The sequence below is a fragment of the Xenopus laevis genome, chromosome 3L (assembly GCF_017654675.1).
Source record: "Xenopus laevis strain J_2021 chromosome 3L, Xenopus_laevis_v10.1, whole genome shotgun sequence".
Classification (NCBI taxonomy): domain Eukaryota; kingdom Metazoa; phylum Chordata; class Amphibia; order Anura; family Pipidae; genus Xenopus; species Xenopus laevis.
Window position 1 is genome coordinate 157,665,452 of NC_054375.1, and position 20,197 is coordinate 157,685,648.

Below are 20,197 nucleotides of genomic sequence, written 5' to 3' on the forward strand. Positions count from 1 at the left end.
AAGACCCACACCCATCTATCACAAGTGCTGTCAGACACAAAGCCCTTTGCCTAGACTCTATGAAAATTTGACATCACCCAATCCCTTCCATGATAAGATCTGACATTTCACCACATTACCATGTGTAGAGCTGTGCCAAGTAAGCCTCAACTTCCCTATCCCATAATACCATAGGGAGAGAATAACCCACCAAGTCAACTTCATTTCCATATCAGGCAAAGTTGACCAATCACAAGAGGACTTTCCAATCCATGTCAAAGACTGACTGTCAACAACATAGCTCTTTGCCTATTATAAATTACCCCCTTCTATACAAAAGAATAGGAAGACCTACACCCATCTATCACAAGAGCTGTCAGACGGATAGCCCTTTGCCTATACTCTGTAAACATTTGACATCACCCAACCCTTCCATGATAAGATCTGACATTCCAATACATTACCATGTGTTGAGCTGTGCCAAGTAAGCCTCAATTTCCCTATCCCGTAATACCATAGGGAGAGAAAAACCCACCAAGTCAACTTCATTTCCATATCGGTCAACGTTGACCAATCACAAGAGGACTTTCCAATCCATGACAAAGACTGCCTGTCAACAACATAGCCCTTTGCCTAGCCTCTATGACAATTTGACATTGCCACTATCCCATAATACCATAAGGAAAGAAAAATCCACCAAATCAACTTCATTTCCATATCAGTCAAAGTTGACCAATCACAAGAGGACTTTCCAATCCATGTCAAAGACTGCCTGTCAATAACATAGCCCTTTGCATAACCTCTACGACAATTTGACATTGCTGCTATCCCGTAATACCATAGGGAGAGAACAACCCACCAAGTCAACTTAATTTCCATATCAGGCAAAGTTGACCAATCACAAGAGGACTTTCCAATCCATGCCAAAGACTGCCTGTCAACAACATACCTCTTTGCCTATTATAAATTACCCCCTTCCATACAAAAGAATAAGAAGACCCACACCCATCTACCACAAGAGCTGTCAGACAGATAGCCCTTTACCTAAACTCTATAAAAATTTGACATCACCTAATCCCTTCCACGATAAGATCTGACTTTCCAACACATTACCATGTGCTGAGCTGTGCCAAGTAAGCCTCAATTTCACTATCCCGTAATACCATAGGGAGAGAATAACCCACCAAGTCAACTTCATTTCCATATCAGTCAAAGTTGACCAATCACAAGAGGACTTTCAAATCCATATCAAAGACTGCCTGTCAACAACATTGCCCTTTACCTACTATAAATTACCCCCTTCCATACAAAATAATAGGAAGACCCACACCCATCTATCACAAGTGCTGTCAGACACAAAGCCCTTTGCCTAGACTCTATGAAAATTTGACATCACCCAATCCCTTCCATGATAAGATCTGACATTTCACCACATTACCATGTGTAGAGCTGTGCCAAGTAAGCCTCAACTTCCCTATCCCATAATACCATAGGGTGAGAATAACCCACCAAGTCAACTTCATTTCCATATCAGGCAAAGTTGACCAATCACAAGAGGACTTTCCAATCCATGTCAAAGACTGACTGTCAACAACATAGCTCTTTGCCTATTATAAATTACCCCCTTCTATACAAAAGAATAGGAAGACCTACACCCATCTATCACAAGAGCTGTCAGACTGATAGCCCTTTGCCTATACTCTGTAAACATTTGACATCACCCAACCCTTCCATGATAAGATCTGACATTCCAATACATTACCATGTGTTGAGCTGTGCCAAGTAAGCCTCAATTTCCCTATCCCGTAATACCATAGGGAGAGAACAACCCACCAAGTCAACTTCATTTCCATATCGGTCAACGTTGACCAATCACAAGAGGACTTTCCAATCCATGACAAAGACTGCCTGTCAACAACATAGCCCTTTGCCTAGCCTCTATGACAATTTGACATTGCCACTATCCCATAATACCATAGGGAAAGAAAAATCCACCAATTCAACTTCATTTCCATATCAGTCAAAGTTGACCAATCACAAGAGGACTTTCCAATCCATGTCAAAGACTGCCTGTCAATAACATAGCCCTTTGCATAACCTCTACGACAATTTGACATTGCCGCTATCCCGTAATACTATAGGGAGAGAACAACTCACCAAGTCAACTTAATTTCCATATCAGGCAAAGTTGACCAATCACAAGAGGACTTTCCAATCCATGCCAAAAACTGCCTGTCAACAACATACCTCTTTGCCTATTATAAATTACCCCCTTCCATACAAAAGAATAAGAAGACCCACACCCATCTACCACAAGAGCTGTCAGACAGATAGCCCTTTACCTAAACTCTATAAAAATTTGACATCACCTAATCCCTTCCACGATAAGATCTGACTTTCCAACACATTACCATGTGCTGAGCTGTGCCAAGTAAGCCTCAATTTCACTATCCCGTAATACCATAGGGAGAGAACAACCCACCAAGTCAACTTCATTTCCATATCGTTCAAAGTTGACCAATCACAAAAGGACATTCCAATCCATGTCAAAGACTGCCTGTCAACAACATTGCCCTTTGCCTACTATAAATTACCCCCCTTCCATACAAAAGAATAGGAAGACCCACACACATCTATCACAAGAGCTGTCAGACACAAAGCCCTTTGCCTAGACTATATGAAAATTTGACATCACCCAATCCCTTCCATGATAAGATCTGACATTCCAACACATTACCATGTGTTGAGCTGTGCCAAGCCTCAACTTCCCTATCCCGTAATACTATAGGGAGAGAACAACCCACCAAGTCAACTTCATTTCCATATCGGTCAACGTTGACCAATCACAAGAGGACTTTCCAATCCATGACAAAGACTGCCTGTCAATAAAATAGCCCTTTGCATAACCTCTACGACAATTTGACATTGCCGCTATCCCGTAATACCATAGGGAAAGAAAAATCCACCAAATCAACTTCATTTCCATATCAGTCAAAGTTGACCAATCACAAGAGGACTTTCCAATCCATGTCAATGATAAGACCTGACATTCCAACACATTACCATATGTTGAGCTGTGCCAAGCAAGCCTCAATTTCCCTATCCCGTAATACCATAGGGAGAGAACAACCCACCACGTCAACTTCATTTCCATATGGATCAAAGTTGACCAATCACAAGAGGACATTCCAATCCATGTCAAAGACTGCCTGTCAACAACATAGCACTCTGCCTATTATAAATTACCCATAAATTACCCATGATAAGATCTGACATGCCAACACATTACCATGGGTTGAGCTGTGCCAAGTAAGCCTCAACTTCCCTATCCCGTAATACCATAGGGAGAGAACAACACACCCAATCAACTTCATTTCCATATTGGTCAAAGTTGACCAATCACAAGAGGACTTTCCAATCCATGTCAAAGACTGCCTGTCAACAACATAGCCCTTTGCTATGACAATTTGACATTGCCGCTATCCCGTAATACCATAGGGAGAGAACATCACACCAAGTCAACTTCATTTCCATATCGTTCAAAGTTGACCAATCACAAGAGGACATTCCAATCCATGTCAAAGACTGACTGTCAACAATATAGCCCTTTGCCTATCCTCTATGACAATTTGACATTGCCGCTATCCCGTAATACCATAGGGAGAGAATAACCCACCAAGTAAACTTCATTTCCATATCGGGCAAAATTAACAAATCACAAGAGGACTTTCCAATCCATGACTGCCTGTCAACAACATAGCCCTTTGCTATGACAATTTGATATTGCCGCTATCCCGTAATACCATAGGGAGAGAACATCCCACCAAGTCAACTTCATTTCCATATCGGTCAAAGTTGATTAACCTCAACAGAACTTTCCAATCCATGTCAAAGACTGCCTGTCAATAACATAGCCCTTTGCCTAACCTCTACGACAATTTGACATTGCCGCTGTCCCGTAATACCATAGGGAGAGAACAACCCACCAAGTCAACTTAATTTCCATATCAGGCAAAGTTGACCAATCACAAGAGGACTTTCCAATCCATGTCAAAGACTGCCTGTCAATAACATAGACTGATAACATAGACTGTATAGACTGCTTGTCAACAACATAGCCCTTTGCCTACTATAAATTACCCCCTTCCATACAAAAGAATATGAAGACCCACACCCATGTATCACAAGAGCTGTCAGACACAAAGGACTTTGCCTAGACTCTATGAAAATTAGACATCACTCAATCCCATCCATGATAAGATCTGACATTCCAACACATTACCATGTGTTGAGCTGTGCCAAGTAAGCCTCAACTTCCCTATCCCGTAATACCATAGGGAGAGAACAACCCACCTAATCAACTTCATTTTCATATTGGTCAAAGATGACCAATCACAAGAGAACTTTCCAATCCATGTCAAAGACTGCTTGTCAACAACACAGCCCTTTGGCTAGCCTCTATGACAATTTGACATCACCACTATCCCAGAATACCATAGGGAGAGAAAAGCCCACAAAGTCAACTTCATTTCCATATTAGTCAAAGTTGACCAATCACAAGAGGACTTTCCAATCCATGTCAAAGACTGCATGTCAATAACATAGCCCTTTGCCTAGCCTCTATGACAATTTGACATCCCCGCTATCCCGTAATACCATAGGGAGAGAAAAAACCACCAAGTGAACTTCATTTCCATATCAGTCAAAGATGACCAATCACAAGAGAAGTTTCCAATCCATGTCAAAGACTGCTTGTCAACAACATAGCCCTTTGACTAGCCTCTATGACAATTTGACATTGCCACTATCCCGTAATACCATAGGGAGAGAACAACCCACCAAGTCAACTTCATTTCCATAACTGGCCAAGTTCACCAATCACAAGAGGACTTTCCAATCCATATCAAAGACTGCCTGTCAACAACATAGCCCTTTGCCCAGCCTCTATGACAATTTGAAATCCCCGCTATCCCGTAAACCATAGTGAGAGAACTACCCACCAAGTCAACTTCATTTCCATATCAATCAAAGTTGACCAATCACAAGAGGACTTTTCAATCCATGTCAAAGACTGCTTGTCAACAACATAGCCCTTTGCCTAGCCTCTATGACAATTTGACATCGCCACTATCCCAGAATACCATAGGAAGAGAAAAACCCACTAAGTCAACTTCATTTCCATATCGGTCAAAATTGACCAATCACAAGAGGACTTTCCAATCCAATTCAATGACTGCCTGTCAATAACATAGCCCTTTGTCTAGCCTCTATGACAATTTGACATCGCCACTATCCCAGAATACCATAGGGAGAGGACAACCCCCCAAGTCAACTTCATTTCCATATCGTTCAAAGTTGACCAATCACAAGAGGACATTCCAATCCATGTCAAAGACTGACTTTCAACAACATAGCCCTTTGCCTAGCCTCTATGACAATTTGACATTGCCGCTATCCCGTAATACCATAGGGAGAGAACAACCCACCAAGTCAACTTCATTTCCATATCGGGCAGAATTAACCAATCACAAGAGGACTTTCCAATCCATGTCATAGACTGCCTGTCAACAACATAGCCCTTTGCTATGACAATTTGACATTGCCGCTATCCCGTAATACCATAGGGAGAGAACATCCCACCAAGTCAACTTCATTTCCATATCAGTCAAAGTTGACCAACCACAAGAGAACTTTCCAATCCATGTCAAAGACTGCCTGTCAATAACATAGCCCTTTGCATAACCTCTACGACAATTTGACATTGCCGCTATCCCGTAATACCATAGGGAGAGAACAACCCACCAAGTCAACTTAATTTCCATATCGGGCAAAGTTGACCAATCACAAGAGGACTTTCCAATCCATGTCAAAGACTGCCTTTCAACAACAGATCTCTTTGCCTATTATAAATTACCCCCTTGCATACAAAAGAATAAGACCCACAACCATCTATGACAAGAGCTGTCAGACAGATAGCCCTTTACCTAGACTCTATAAAAATTTGACATCACTTAATCCCTTCCATGATAAGATCTGACTTTCCAACACATTACCATGTGCTGAGCTGTGCCAAGGAAGCCTCAATTTCACTATCCCGTAATACCATAGGGAGAGAACAACCCACCAAGTCAACTTCCTTTCCATATCGGTCAAAGTTGACCAATCACAAGAGAACTTTCCAAACCATGTCAAAGACTGCCTGTCAACAACATAGCCCTTTGCCTAGCCTCTATGACAATTTGACATCGCCACTATCCCAGAATACCATAGGGAGAGAAAAACCCACTAAGTCAACTTCCTTACCATATCGCTCAAAGTTGACCAATCACAAGAGGACTTTCCAATCCATGTCAAAGACTGCCTGTCAATAACATAGCCCTTTGCCTAGGCTCTGTGACAATTTGACATTGCCGCTATCCCTTTATACCATAGGGAGAGAACAACCCACCAAGTCAACTTCTTTTCCATATCAGTCAAAGTTGATCAATCACAAGAGGACTTTCCAATCTATGTCAAAGACTGCCTGTCAACAACATAGCTCTCCGCCTATTATAAATTACCCATATTATCTTTCTTTAACTTTATTTACAGAAAAAACAAACAAAAAGAAACATTAAGAAACATTTTTTTTTTTCACAAAACTAACATATTCCAAGATGTAGGTCTCCATAGAAATTCAGCATTAGTCTTCCCTAAATGTTTTACATCTCTTAGAAAATACAAATACATTTTTGCTAGACATAATCCAATACATTGCTCTGGAGTTATGTTATCACGTTTAAGCAAAAGTATATTACGAACTTTCCACAGTGATTCCTTCATGCAGTTTACAGTATACCATGCACGTAGTTTTTTATCCTTATTATTGCATTCTAAGGTACCAAAAAATGCATCATTCATATCAAAGTTTTTTACATCAAAAACATTATACAATAAAACAAACAATTTTCCCCATACAATCTTAGCATAAACACAATCCCAAAAAACATGTTGAACAGTTTCTTCATATCTACACTTTTCTCTAGGACACACTTTGGTTGTATCCGAGCGCCTCATATACTGAAAAGACCTAGTGGGTAAACAATTATGCACAATTGACCATGCTAAGTCTTTTTGATGATTTTCCATTTGCTTTTCTGACACATTTCTCCAAATCCTTTTGCTTTGTTCAACAGAAGAATTGTCCACAATAATAACATCCTCTTTAGATTGGATCCATTTCGTTAATTTCTTTTGGTCAGATAAAAAGTCCTTAGGGGCATCACTTAAAACATATTTTTTAAAGATTTTTTCCAATAAAATGTATTGGGAGGAAACATTCATTAAAACTGGAATTGTTAAAGGGAAAGTACATAATTCATATTTTCTAAAGAAAGCTCCAACACAATAAGATATAAAACAAGATTGAATTTCAAATTTTTTAAGATTTTAATAAAACAAAAGAATTTAACATACAGGAATCTTTCAAAATCAGGAAAATTTTTTCCACCATTTTCTTTTGCTCTAATAACCTTTATTCGACTTAACTTTTCCATCTTAGAATTCCATAGGAAAATGAAACATAATCTAATTATTCTCTTCATATTTAGAGTAGAAGGTGGAAAAATCATTGCAATATACAACATCATTGGCAACAATACTGACTTAACAATTAAGGTTTTCCCTTCCATTGTCAGCCCTCTAAGTGACCAATACTGTAATTTTTTCTGCATTTTTCCTAGTAAAATATCCCAATTAGGTTGACCATCATTTTCTGCACCAAAAAGAATTCCTAAAATTTTTATTCCTTTGTCTTGTATTGTCACTTCACAATTAACATTTTCCCAATTACCTATCCCCAAACACTCACATTTATTTACATTTAGCTTAAAACCAGATGCTTGACAATAAAATTTTGTTAACAAAAGAGCTCTTTGAATTGCGGCCGGCTTTTCACAGAAAATGGTTACATCGTCCATGTATGACACAACTTTAATTTGAACACCGTTACCACCCGGTACCGGAACTCCTTTCACCATTTTATCTTTTCTCAAAGCACATAACAATGGTTCTAATGCACATATAAATAAGATAGGGGACAATGGACATCCCTGTTTAACACCACTCAAAAGGGGAATTTCACGTGTCCTATTACCATTTATTTGAATTTCACACACAGTTTGACGATAAAGTGCATGGATTTGATTTAACATAACATCCGGTAACCCCATTTTCTTTAACACTGATGGGAAACGCGATCATAAGCCTTTTCGAAATCTAAGGATAAAATTGCTAAATTTTGCTTACGGTCATTAGAATACCATATTATATCCCGGATTAGGGACAAATTATCCCAAATACACCTTCCGGGCACCCCACATACCTGATTATAATGAATTACTTTTTCAATTACCATCTTAAACCTGTTTGTTAATAATTTAGCAAAAAACTTATAATCAGAATTTAATAAAGAAATTGGGCGCCAATTTTTAATATCAGAAGTATCACCTTTTTTATGAATTAGAACCACAACACTTTTTCTCCAAGATGATGGTAAAACCTTCGCATAAAAACATTCACTAAAAAGACCCAGCAAATCCTCCTTTAACATTCCCCAAAATTTCATGTAAAATTCACTTGCAATACCATCCAAACCTGGGGTTTTTCCCCTAGTAGCACTTTTAATGACCTCTAAGATCTCCTTTTCAGTAAAAACCTTTGACAAAGTGTCACAATCAGAATCATCTAGAACACTTTCAATATTACTTATACAATAATTGAAAAACACCGGATCTACAACTTTTTCATTAAATAACTCTGAGTAAAAATCGGTGGCCACCTTAAGTATACCATCCATGGAGGTTTGACCATTTAAACATTCAATTTTTTTTCTCCCAGAATGCAATTTTTTGAAAAAGAATTGTGTGCATTTCTCATTTTCTTCCAGAGACTTAATTCGGCTATTAAAGATAATTTCCTTCCCCTTATGATCAAGATATTTGGTAATTTCCTTTTTAACCATGACAATATCATTTGAAACATCAATCCCAACCTCTTTTAATTTGTATAGAGTTTGGAGACGAGCATTCAAAACAGAATAATACCTTCTCCTTTCCTTAACTTTTTCTTTACCACAGGAGATAAAAAAATCTTTAATTTTTAACTTTATTTTCTCCCACCAACACATAAAGCTTTCTTGTGGTGATTTTTGTTTTCTCCACTGAGAATATTTATTTTTAAAATTCTCAATAACCACAGGGTCATCTAGTAAAGACACATTCATTTTCCAGTAATTTTTATTAACCTTTTGTGTTCCCAAGCATGACACCTTAACCAATAATAAATTATGATCAGAAAAAATATTTTGTACCAAAGTAGCACTAATAGGATCCAAATTCTGCGACACAAAGGCAAAATCGATCCTTGAACTTACATTCCCATTTGTCCAAGTGTAACCAGGTTGATTTTTATTGCACTTTGCCCACACATCAGTAAAACCTAGATCAGATACCATGTTTTTTAAATAATTAGCTGATTTATCCATTGTTCTGTTCACATCCCCCCCAGCCCTCTTCTCCCCGGGGAGAACACAATTAAAATAACCCAATAAAAACATTGGCTCAGAACCAGGTAAGAACAAATTCAAAGTAGCAAAAAGATCAGATCTTAATTCCTTTCCAGGTGATGCATACACATTCACAATTTGAAAACTTATACCATTAAAGGATACTTTTACCAAAACCACTCTCCCAGGTATAATATCATGAACTGCTTGAATTTTAAAATCATGACCTTTAAAAAGAATAACAACACCTGAAGATTTACCATCATTACCACCTGACCAAACCGATGGACCTAGACTCCATTCAGTTTTTAATAAATCATAGTTTGGCATAAAATTTAAATGACACTCTTGCAGACATAAAAAATGGAAATCAATTGTTTGTACTTAATCGAAAAAAGCAGCCCTCTTCTGAGGACTCTTTATGCTCCTGACATTTAAGGAGCCAGTTTTAAAGATAAGGGTCATAAAAGAAAAACATTTTACCCATTATCATGAAACTCAGATCCATCTGGTGGTTTAACCCCTGAACACTGCACACCAGATGACTCAGCTGAAACCTCCATCTCATCAGCAGATGATACGCCCTCCCCAGAGGAAGGAAACTGAATAATATCCTGTGTTGGGTTTTTAGCTTTTTTCTTTTCCTTTTTGGTTTGTCTACTTTTCTTGGCCTTAGGAACACCAGTTTCGGCCTCTGGAGGAAAATTAGACCTAGGCTTTTGTTTCACACTTTCCTCCTCAAACCTAGGACCTTCAGTGGTAGCAACAGAAACCCTTGCACTGCTGCGCTGAACCCTCACCTCCTCCACCTCAGGTTCTGCAGGTAAAACAGTGACCTCATTAGCATTTACCTGCCTGGCTGCTTTTGTCCTATTTGCATAAGACATTGGACAAACACGGTATACATGCCCACTTTTACCACACAATGTACAAAAAATTTCTGATACACAGCCAGCTGTAACATGATCTTTAGACCCACAATGACGACATATTTCTATGTACAATCTTCTTGAACATGCCCATAACATCGACATTTCCTACAAAATTTTGGTTGATCTCTGTAAAAAAGATAACCCTTATTAGGGCCAATCATGAAATTTGCAGGTGGGTGTGATTGGCCTCCAGGGCCGGTCTCGTCAGCTTTTAAGACGACCACAAATTTTCATTGAGCATTCCACACCCCCAACTCATTTATAGCCTTGCCAATATATTTCACTGACTCGCAGAATCTCAGCAGAAAAAGAGAAACTTCTTCATTTGGCACATGTGGGTTGTACATGTGTACAAACAAAAGCTTAGTATCTTGGGTGTATAACAAAGAAACTTTGATACCTTCCAGAAGAGGGTCATCTTTATGCTGAGAATAAACATGATGGAAATTCTGGCAGACGACTTGGCTTACGAAGGTAACGTCATAGAAACCAGCCTTTGGAAAATCCTGGATGCACAAAATATCCTCTTTCTTTAGACCACAAAGGCCAAAAAGAATCTTTTCTCCAATGAAGTGTAGACCTTTTTCTCCACGAAATTTCTCCTCCACTGCCAACTTAACAGTTTCTTTCATCCGCACCTCAGGGAAGGTCGGAACACGAACATCGGCATGGCTAGCCATAACGATCGTAGAAAGCAATCAGATCACAACCGACAAGTCATGGGTCAATTATCTGAGCCCAGCAAACTTCCACGATCTTGGAATGCCAGTCTCACGATAAGGTCTAACATTCCAGCACATTATCATGTGTTGAGCTGTGCAAAGTAAGCCTCAACTTCCCTATCCCGTAATACCATAGGGAGAGAACAACCCACCCATCAACTTCATTTCCATATTGGTCAAAGTTGTCCAATCACAAGAGAACTTTCCAATCCATGTCAAAGACTGCTTGTCAATAACATAGCCCTTTGCCTAGACTCTATGACAATTTGACATCGCCACTATCCCAGATTACCATAGGGAGAGAAAACCCCACAAAGTCAACTTCATTTCCATAACTGGCCAAGTTCACCAATCACAAGAGGACATTCCAATCCATATCAAAGACTGCCTGCCAACAACATAGCCCTTTGCCTAGCCTCTATGACAATTTGACATCCCCGCTATCCCTTAACCATAGGGAGAGAACAACCCACCAAGTCAACTTCATTTCCATATCTATCAAAGTTGACCAATCACAAGAGGACTTTCCAATCCATGTCAAAGACTGAATGTCAACAACATAGCTCTTTGCCTATTATAAATTAACCCCTTCCATACAAAAGAATAGGAAGACCCACACACATCTATCACAAGAGCTGTCAGACACAAAGCCCTTTGCCTAGACTCTGTGAAAATTTGACATCATCCAATCCCTTCCATGATAAGATCTGACATTCCAACACATTACCATGTGTTGAGCTGTGCCAAGTAAGCCTCAACTTCCCTATCCCGTAATACCTTTGGGAGAGAACAACCCACCAGGTCAACTTCATTTCCATATCGGTCAAAGTTGACCAATCACAAGAGGACTTTCCAATCCATGTCAAAGACTGCCTGTCAACAACATAGCCCTTTGCGAGCATCTATGACAATTTGACACTGCCGCTATCCCGTAATACCATAGGGAGTGAACAACCCACCAAGTCAACTTTATTTCCACATCAGGCAAAGTTGACCAATCACAAGAGGACTTTCCAATCAAGGTGAAAGACTGCCTGTCAACAACATAACCCTTTGCCTAGCCTCTATGGTAATTTGACATTGCAGCTATCCCGTAACACCATAGGGAGAGAACAACCCACCAAGACTCCTTCATTTCCATATCAGTCAAAGTTGACCAATCACAAGAGGACTTTCCAATCAAGGTCAAAGACTGCCTGTCAACAACAACATAGCCCTTTGCCTAGCCTCTATGACAATTTGACATTACCGCTATCCCGTAAAACCATAGGGAGAGAACAACCCACCAAGTCAACTTCATTTCCATATCGGTCAAAGTTGACCAATCACAAGAGGACTTTCAAATCCATATCAAAGAATGCCTGTCAACAACATAGCCCTTTGCCTACTATAAATTACCCCCTTCCATACAAAAGAATAGGAAGACCCACACCCATCTATCACAAGAGCTGTCAGACACAAAGGACTTTGCCTAGACTCTATGAAAATTTTACATCACACAATCCCTTCCATGAAAAGATCTGACACTCCAACACATTACCATGTGTTGAGCTGTGCCAAGTAAGCCTCAATTTCCCTATCCCATAATACCATAGGGAGAGAACAACCCACCAAGTCAACTTCTTTTCCATATCGGTCAAAATTGACCAATCACAAGAGAACTTTCCAATCCTTGTCAAAGACAGCCTGTCAACAACATAGCCCTTTGCTATGACAATTTGATATTTCCGTTATCCCATAATACCATAGGGAGAGAACATCCCACCAAGTCAACTTCATTTCCATATCGGTCAAAGTTGACCAATCACAAAAGGACATTCCAATCCATGTCAAAGACTGCCTGTCAACAACAAAGCCCTTTGCCTAGCCTCTATGACAATTTGACATTGCCGCTATCCCGTGATACCATAGGGAGAGAACAACCCACCAAGTCAACTTCATTTCCATATCGGTCAAAGTTGACCAATCACAAGAGAACTTTCAAATCCATATCAAAGACTGCCTGTCAACAACATAGCCCTTTGCCTACTATAAATTACCCCTTTCCATACAAAAGAATAGGAAGACCCACACCCATCTATCACAAGAGCTGTCAGACACAAAGCCCTTTGATTAGACTCTATAAAAATTTGACATCACACAACCCCTTCCATGATAAGATCTGACATTCCAACACATTACCATGTGCTGAGCTGTGCCAAGTAAGCCTCAACTTCCCTATCCCGTAATACCATAGGGAGAGAACAACCCACCAAGTCAACTTCTTTTCCATATCGGGCAAAGTTGACCAATCACAAGAGAACTTTCCAATCCATGTCAAAGACTGCCTGTCAATAACATAGCCCTTTGCATAACCTCTACGACAATTTGACATTGCCGCTATCCCGTAATACCATAGGGAGAGAACAACCCACCAAGTCAACTTAATTTCCATATCAGTCAAAGTTGACCAATCACAAGAGGACTTTCAAATCCATATCAAAGACTGCCTGTCAACAACATAGCCCTTTGCCTACTATAAATTACCCCCTTCCATACAAAAGAATAGGAAGACCCACACCCATCTATCACAAGAGCTGTCAGACACAAAGCCCTTTGATTAGACTCTATAAAAATTTGACATCACACAATCCCTTCCATGATAAGATCTGACATTCCAACACATTACCATGTGCTGAGCTGTGCCAAGTAAGCCTCAACTTCCCTATCCCGTAATACCATAGGGAGAGAACAACCCACCAAGTCAACTTCTTTTCCATATCGGGCAAAGTTGACCAATCACAAGAGAACTTTCCAATCCATGTCAAAGACTGCCTGTCAACAACATAGCCCTTTGCTTAGCCTCTATGACAATTTGACATCGCCACTATCCCAGAATACCATAGGGAGAGAAAAACCCACTAAGTCAACTTCATTTCCATATCGGTCAAAGTTGACCAATCACAAGAGGACTATCCAATCCATGTCAAAGACTGCCTGTCAATAACATAGCCCTTTGCCTAGCCTCTGTGACAATTTGACATTGCCGCTATCCCATAATACCATAGGGAGAGAACATCCCACCAAATCAACTTCATTTCCATATCGGTCAAAGTTTACCAATCACAAGAGAACTTTCCAATCCTTGTCAAAGACAGCCTGTCAACAACATAGCTCTTTGCTATGACAATTTGACATTACCGCTATCCTGTAATAACATAGGGAGAGAACATCCCACCAAGTCAACTTTATTTCCATATCGGTCAAAGTTGACCAATCACAAGAGGACTTTCAAATCCATGTCAAAGACTGCCTGTCAACAATGTAGCCCTTTGCAATAACAATTTGACATTGCCGCTATCCCGTAATACCATAGGGAGAGAACATCCCACCAAGTCAACTTCATTTCCATATCGGTCAAAGTTGACCAATCACAAGAGAACTTTCCAATCCTTGTCAAAGACAGCCTGTCAACAACATAGCCCTTTGCAATAACAATTTGACATTGCCGCTATCCCGTAATACCATAGGGAGAGAACATCCCACCAAGTCAACTACATTTCCATATCGGTCAAAGTTGACCAATCACAAGATGACTTTCCAATCCATGTCAAAGACTGCCTGTCAATAACATAGCTCTTTGCCTATTATAAATTACCCCCTTCCATACAAAAGAATAGGAAGACCCACACCCATTTATCACAAGAGCTGTCAGACAGATAGCCCTTTGCCTAGACTCTATAAAAAATTTAGCATCACCCAATGCCTTCCATGATTAGATCAGACATTCCAACACATTACCATGTGTTGAGCTGTGCCAAGTAAGCCTCAACTTTCCTATCCCGTAATACCATAGGGAGAGAACAACCCACCAAGACAATTTCAATAAAATTAGCTTTCCAAATATCTAAAAGACATGGCAAAGGAAGCTATATTGAATGCACAGCAGTAAGTTGGTATTTTGTACTACCCATTCTGTCCAAAACATATTGTAGGATATTTGTGTCAAAAGGGCCCAATATTGTGTGTATTTTACCAGCATTAGGCAGGTGAAGTATAAACTCCAGTATAAGTCTGTGTGGCTGCAGCAAGTAATGCTGTTTAATTCTATTCTGGCTTGGGAAAAGCTGGATAGTGGGTCCCTGGAGTGAATGGAAGAGAGCAGGGTGGGCTTCCATTCATTGATTCAGTAAGGGTTTTCAGCTGCCAAGTGTAGAGGCAGTTAACTAATTATGCTACAGGTGGGCTGTAGTTAAAAGGAGGTGTGGAGCAACACCTCAGGGCTTCTTCCTCTGGATATCCCCTGGAGCTGGAGGAGGGTGTTGCTGGGAAGGATGTTGCTGGGAAGGAGAGGGATTCCTTGCTGACCTGTGTTTGAGAGAGAGCTCTAAAGGACTTGAGAGGAAAAGAGAAAACCCTCCCAGGAGACAAATGTGTCTTGAGTGTGCCCAGAGAGGATTCTGGGATTTGTGGTCCACCAAAAGCCAGTGACGGCTAAGGAAACTGTGAGTTACAGTTAACACTTGTGAGGGTGTGAATTGGGACTGTTAATGCTTATCTGAAGCTAATGTTATCCCCAACGTGAAGCCAGTGGGCTGAAGATTTGTTTGTGCTAAATAAAAGTCAGCAAAGCTGCATTTAAACTTAAAGGCGGTGTCAGTCTCCATTCTCTGTGCTGAAAACTGTGCCGGGGCCTTGGGGTTTCGCTACCTGAAGCTCACTATATATTTAAACATGTTTTGATGAAAGGCACATTTTTGCAGCTGTGGTATTCTCTCTTTTTCAGACACATATCCCCATATAACAGGAATAATTAGTTACCTTTTAGTAAAGTGCAGTAGACATATAATACTACTACCACTTACCTCAAGTAAGTTCCAGTGTAAATAACATTATTAGGGAATAGAAGTGATTAGCTAGTCAGACTCCATTTATATTACCAAGAGAGTGAGACAATATATTTAGAGTATAAAGCGGGTAACTGTCAGCTAATTGGCATTCACAGCTGTTGTTCAAATTATACAAATGTTTACATCAAAACAAGATTACACCTCGGGACTTCCAGTTAATTAAAGATTTTATGAATCATCCCCTGAGGTTAATAAGAAAGGGTATTAGTTGATGAGTCACAGTATTTCAGAACACTAAAGGGTAATAAGAGGAAATGGTACCGAATTTATATTCAGTGTTTTATAATTATTTGCCAAAAATTACAAAACTAAGTGAAAACATTACATTTCCTGCGGCCCATAGTGTAATATACATAAATAGCCCAGAAAGACAGGGCTAAACCAATATATGTATATGGTAACAATAATAATCAGTGCTGCGAAATATGTTGGCGCTGTATAAATAAATGTAAAATAATAATAATAAGTGACCTGGTGTAGGACCACACATTGTATGTATGTGCACAGGGAACCTGTAATGATAATAGTAACAATTTTTTTAGGGGGTTGTCTGGTTCAAAACCTCAAGCCCAGTTTTCAGGGCTTGAAAACTGGACAACTCGCACTGAGCAGTGTGATGTCATAGCCCCGCCTGCCATTTCAACCCAAGATGTCACTGACCCAACATATGACATCACAACTCTGCCCTCAACAGTAACCAGAACCACTAAGTACCTGGTAATTATTATCACAGTTCTTCCATCAAGCGGGATATTTAATCCACCACTGTGACTATCATGTGAATATGTGAATATGTGAATAAGCGCATTATCTCAGCAAGTGTCTCTGCTCTGCCTCTGTGCAATGACAGATGTTGGCCATCAGGTGTATGACATTTGGGACTTACAAAGACTTAAAAGCTTGTATATAACATAATAGCTTCTGAGATTTGCCCATGGAAGGTACAGCATAGGTCATTTTAACATTCAATCTTCTAGGAACAGCACAATACAGCAATTTTTTGTGTTAAGGGGTTAAGCCTTTAAGAAGCTGTTTTAAAAGCTGCAAACAAATGGTAATGCGTTAATATCACAACAAAATAATGTTTCACATTGCGCATTTGAAGACACGTGACTTATTTTCTTATAAGTCAATGGTTTACAGGGCAATTTTGTTTGCCCACTACATTTTTGGGATCACACACTTGAAGGGCCTGAAATCACTCTACATTGTTTTCTTATGAATCTCCTGAAAGTACAAGCACCAATTCTCATTAGAAGATTCTCTCCTAAATATAAGCACTGCTGTCCACCATAACATGAACAAGTGATTGCGTTTTTCAGGTAATTCTAATAGAAGTCAATTCAGGGCAAATTTGAGGCATTTTTGACCTTGTGGGGCCCATTTACTTAGCTAGAGTGAAGGAATAGAGGAAAAAAACTTTGAATTTCAAATGTTTTTTTTGGCTGCTTCGACCTTCGACCCTCGACTTCAAATTGAAGGATTTGAACTAAAAATCATTCGACTATTCGACCATTCGAAGTACTGTCTCTTTAAGAAAAAATTTCGACCCCCTAGTTCGCCACCTAAAAGCTACCGAAGTCAATGTTAGCCTATGGGGAAGGTCCCCATAGGTTTATCAATCTTTTTTAGGTCGAACAAAAATCGTTCAATCGATGGATTAAAATCCTTAGAATCGAAGGATTTAATTGTTCGATCGAGCGATTTGTCGTTCGATCGAACGAATAGCGCTAAATCCTTTGACTTCAATATTCAAAGTCGAAGGATTTAACTTCGACAGTCGAATATCGAGGGTTAATTAACCCTCGAAATTCGACCTTAAGTAAATTTGCCCCTGTGTGTTTGGCCTACTTTAAAATTGTTGTATAAACAATGCCCGAAATATCCCTGTTGCCATTGCCCTTTGAGAATTATTAAATATGACAGGGCTATATGTATGTATTGTGAAAGTACTATTTTAAAAGGAAACTGCTCTTTCTCAACCTGAAAGCCAAACATTATGTAACTTTAGGGTGGACAATTCTTTGTATTCTTAAGATCTCTAGAAAATATATTACAGTACAGTGTAAATGTGAAAGTGGAAGTTGAGAGAAGATGCATGTCTATTCATGGCACTGCCTATAAAGAAGAGTAAAAACCTACTGACAAAACCCAGTCCTCCTGCACCAGTCTTCCTCTCTCCTCTTGAACCAAGAGGGTACTCAACAAACAACTACTATTGCATTGGTTTTGGTCCTCATCTCTTTGATCACCAACGTGGAACATGCTCATAAAGATCTGTTAGATCTGCTAACTGCTTTACCATAGTGTTGTGCAGTAACACATGTCAAACTTATATACACTGAACTTGAGCTTTACACTAGTGTTTTTTTAGATTTACATACAGCCAGGTTTCCCCTTTCCTAGGAGTCACTCATTTAGCAAGTTTCATTTAAACACCCCTAATAACCTCATCCCATGCCATTCCTTTCTATAAATTAATATGTACCATATGTATCCTTGCACCCTGATACTATTGCATGTGTGGAGGAAGGTTTTGAACAAGGTTTTGCAAAGTCTTCAAGTGATAAACCTAGCAAAAGCCCTTGACTTGTGAGAACACCATTGGGAAGAGCCCATCATGTCTGGTCCCCAACAACAATAAAGAATATTTATTTTGATGTTGTTTAATGATGATTTATCATTATCCTCTGTTCAGAGCTTGTCTTAATCATCTTCCAGACCACTGACTTACTTACTAGAGAAAGCAAGTAATTAAATAAAAATAAAGCAATTGCAAAAGGTCTTCAAACATCTCTACACTATGATAAAAGTTTATTTGAACTTTCGCTTTAAGACAATATTAAACAGTATAAATTATGTAAGTGCATTATAATATAATTTGCAACTACAATAATAAACAATATATAAGTCACCATTCATTTATTATTTAAGTATTACACCATCTTAATATATTTCCTCAAAGTTTCTCTTATCTCCTTATTCCTCAAGCTGTAAATGATGGGATTCATAAATGGAGCAATAACAACATACATAAGAGAGAGAAACTTTCTCATGTTAGTGGAATTTTCCCCAGCTGGACCCATATAAACTATAATCTGAGTCCCATAATATGTGCACACAACAGTTAGGTGTGAGCTGCAGGTGGAGAACGTCTTCTTTCTTCCAGTCTTGGAATTCATCTTGAAGATGGTTATGAAGATACAGACATAGGTCCCAATGATGAAAATAAATGGTACAGAAATTATTAAAACGGAATATATAAAATCCACCACTGTTAAAACAGATGTGTCTGAAGTAGAAAGTGCTACAAGTGGGCCAAAATCACAGAAAAAGTGGTCAATTTGGTTAAAGCCACAGAAATCCAATCGGTACACCAAAACAATTTCACTGGTTATTAAAACAAACACTAATAACCAACACAACACAACAAACAGGAGACAGACATCAAGGCTCATGATTGAAATATAATGAAGTGGGTAACAGATGGCAAGGTATCTATCATAGGACATTAGTGCAAGTAGGAAACATTGCACAGTAGAAAGACCATAAATATAAAGCTGGCATATGCACCCAACTAAAGCTGCAATCATTTCATCATTGAGTATGATGTGTAACATCATGGGAACAATGTTACTAGTAAGGAGAATATCTGCTAACCCTAAATGTTTCAGAAAGAAGAACATGGGGACCTGGAGATGTTCATTACATGACACCAAACATATAATTAGTACATTGCCACAAAGTATCACACTATAGAGTAACAAAAAAAATATGAAAAGTGGAGTTTTAGACTTGTTTAAATCATTGAAACCCAGCAATACAATATTGGTTACTTCAGTCTCATTGGCTTTACACATTGTCAGAGTAGTTAGAATCCCTTGATGGTCAAAGACAGGTTTCTCAAAGGCTTTGGCTGCAACATAAAGAGAAAAAAATTGTATCAAATACAAACTGCACACAAATGTATTAATGGCATGCTACAGCTTTAGTTGGTATACATTGTTTTATGCATATGAATGGGAATATTTATACTGCTATATATGTAAAATTTGCAATTTGCTATATTTGTATTGCTTTATATAATCATTTTAAGCTGCAACCAAGCCTCAGCATATGCTTAGATTTGTG

The 20,197-nt window shown here is 39.1% G+C and overlaps 1 protein-coding gene across 1 annotated transcript; it reads right to left on the reverse strand.

Annotated features, from left to right (window-relative positions):
* Positions 1–19,002: 19,002 nt before the first annotated feature.
* LOC108710493 (olfactory receptor 11L1) lies at positions 19,003–19,941 on the reverse strand. The gene has a single exon (XM_018251627.2). The coding sequence runs from the start codon at positions 19,924–19,926 to the stop codon at positions 19,003–19,005; it is 924 nt and encodes a 307-aa protein (XP_018107116.1). The 5' UTR covers positions 19,927–19,941.
* Between the last annotated feature and the right edge of the window lie 256 nt (positions 19,942–20,197).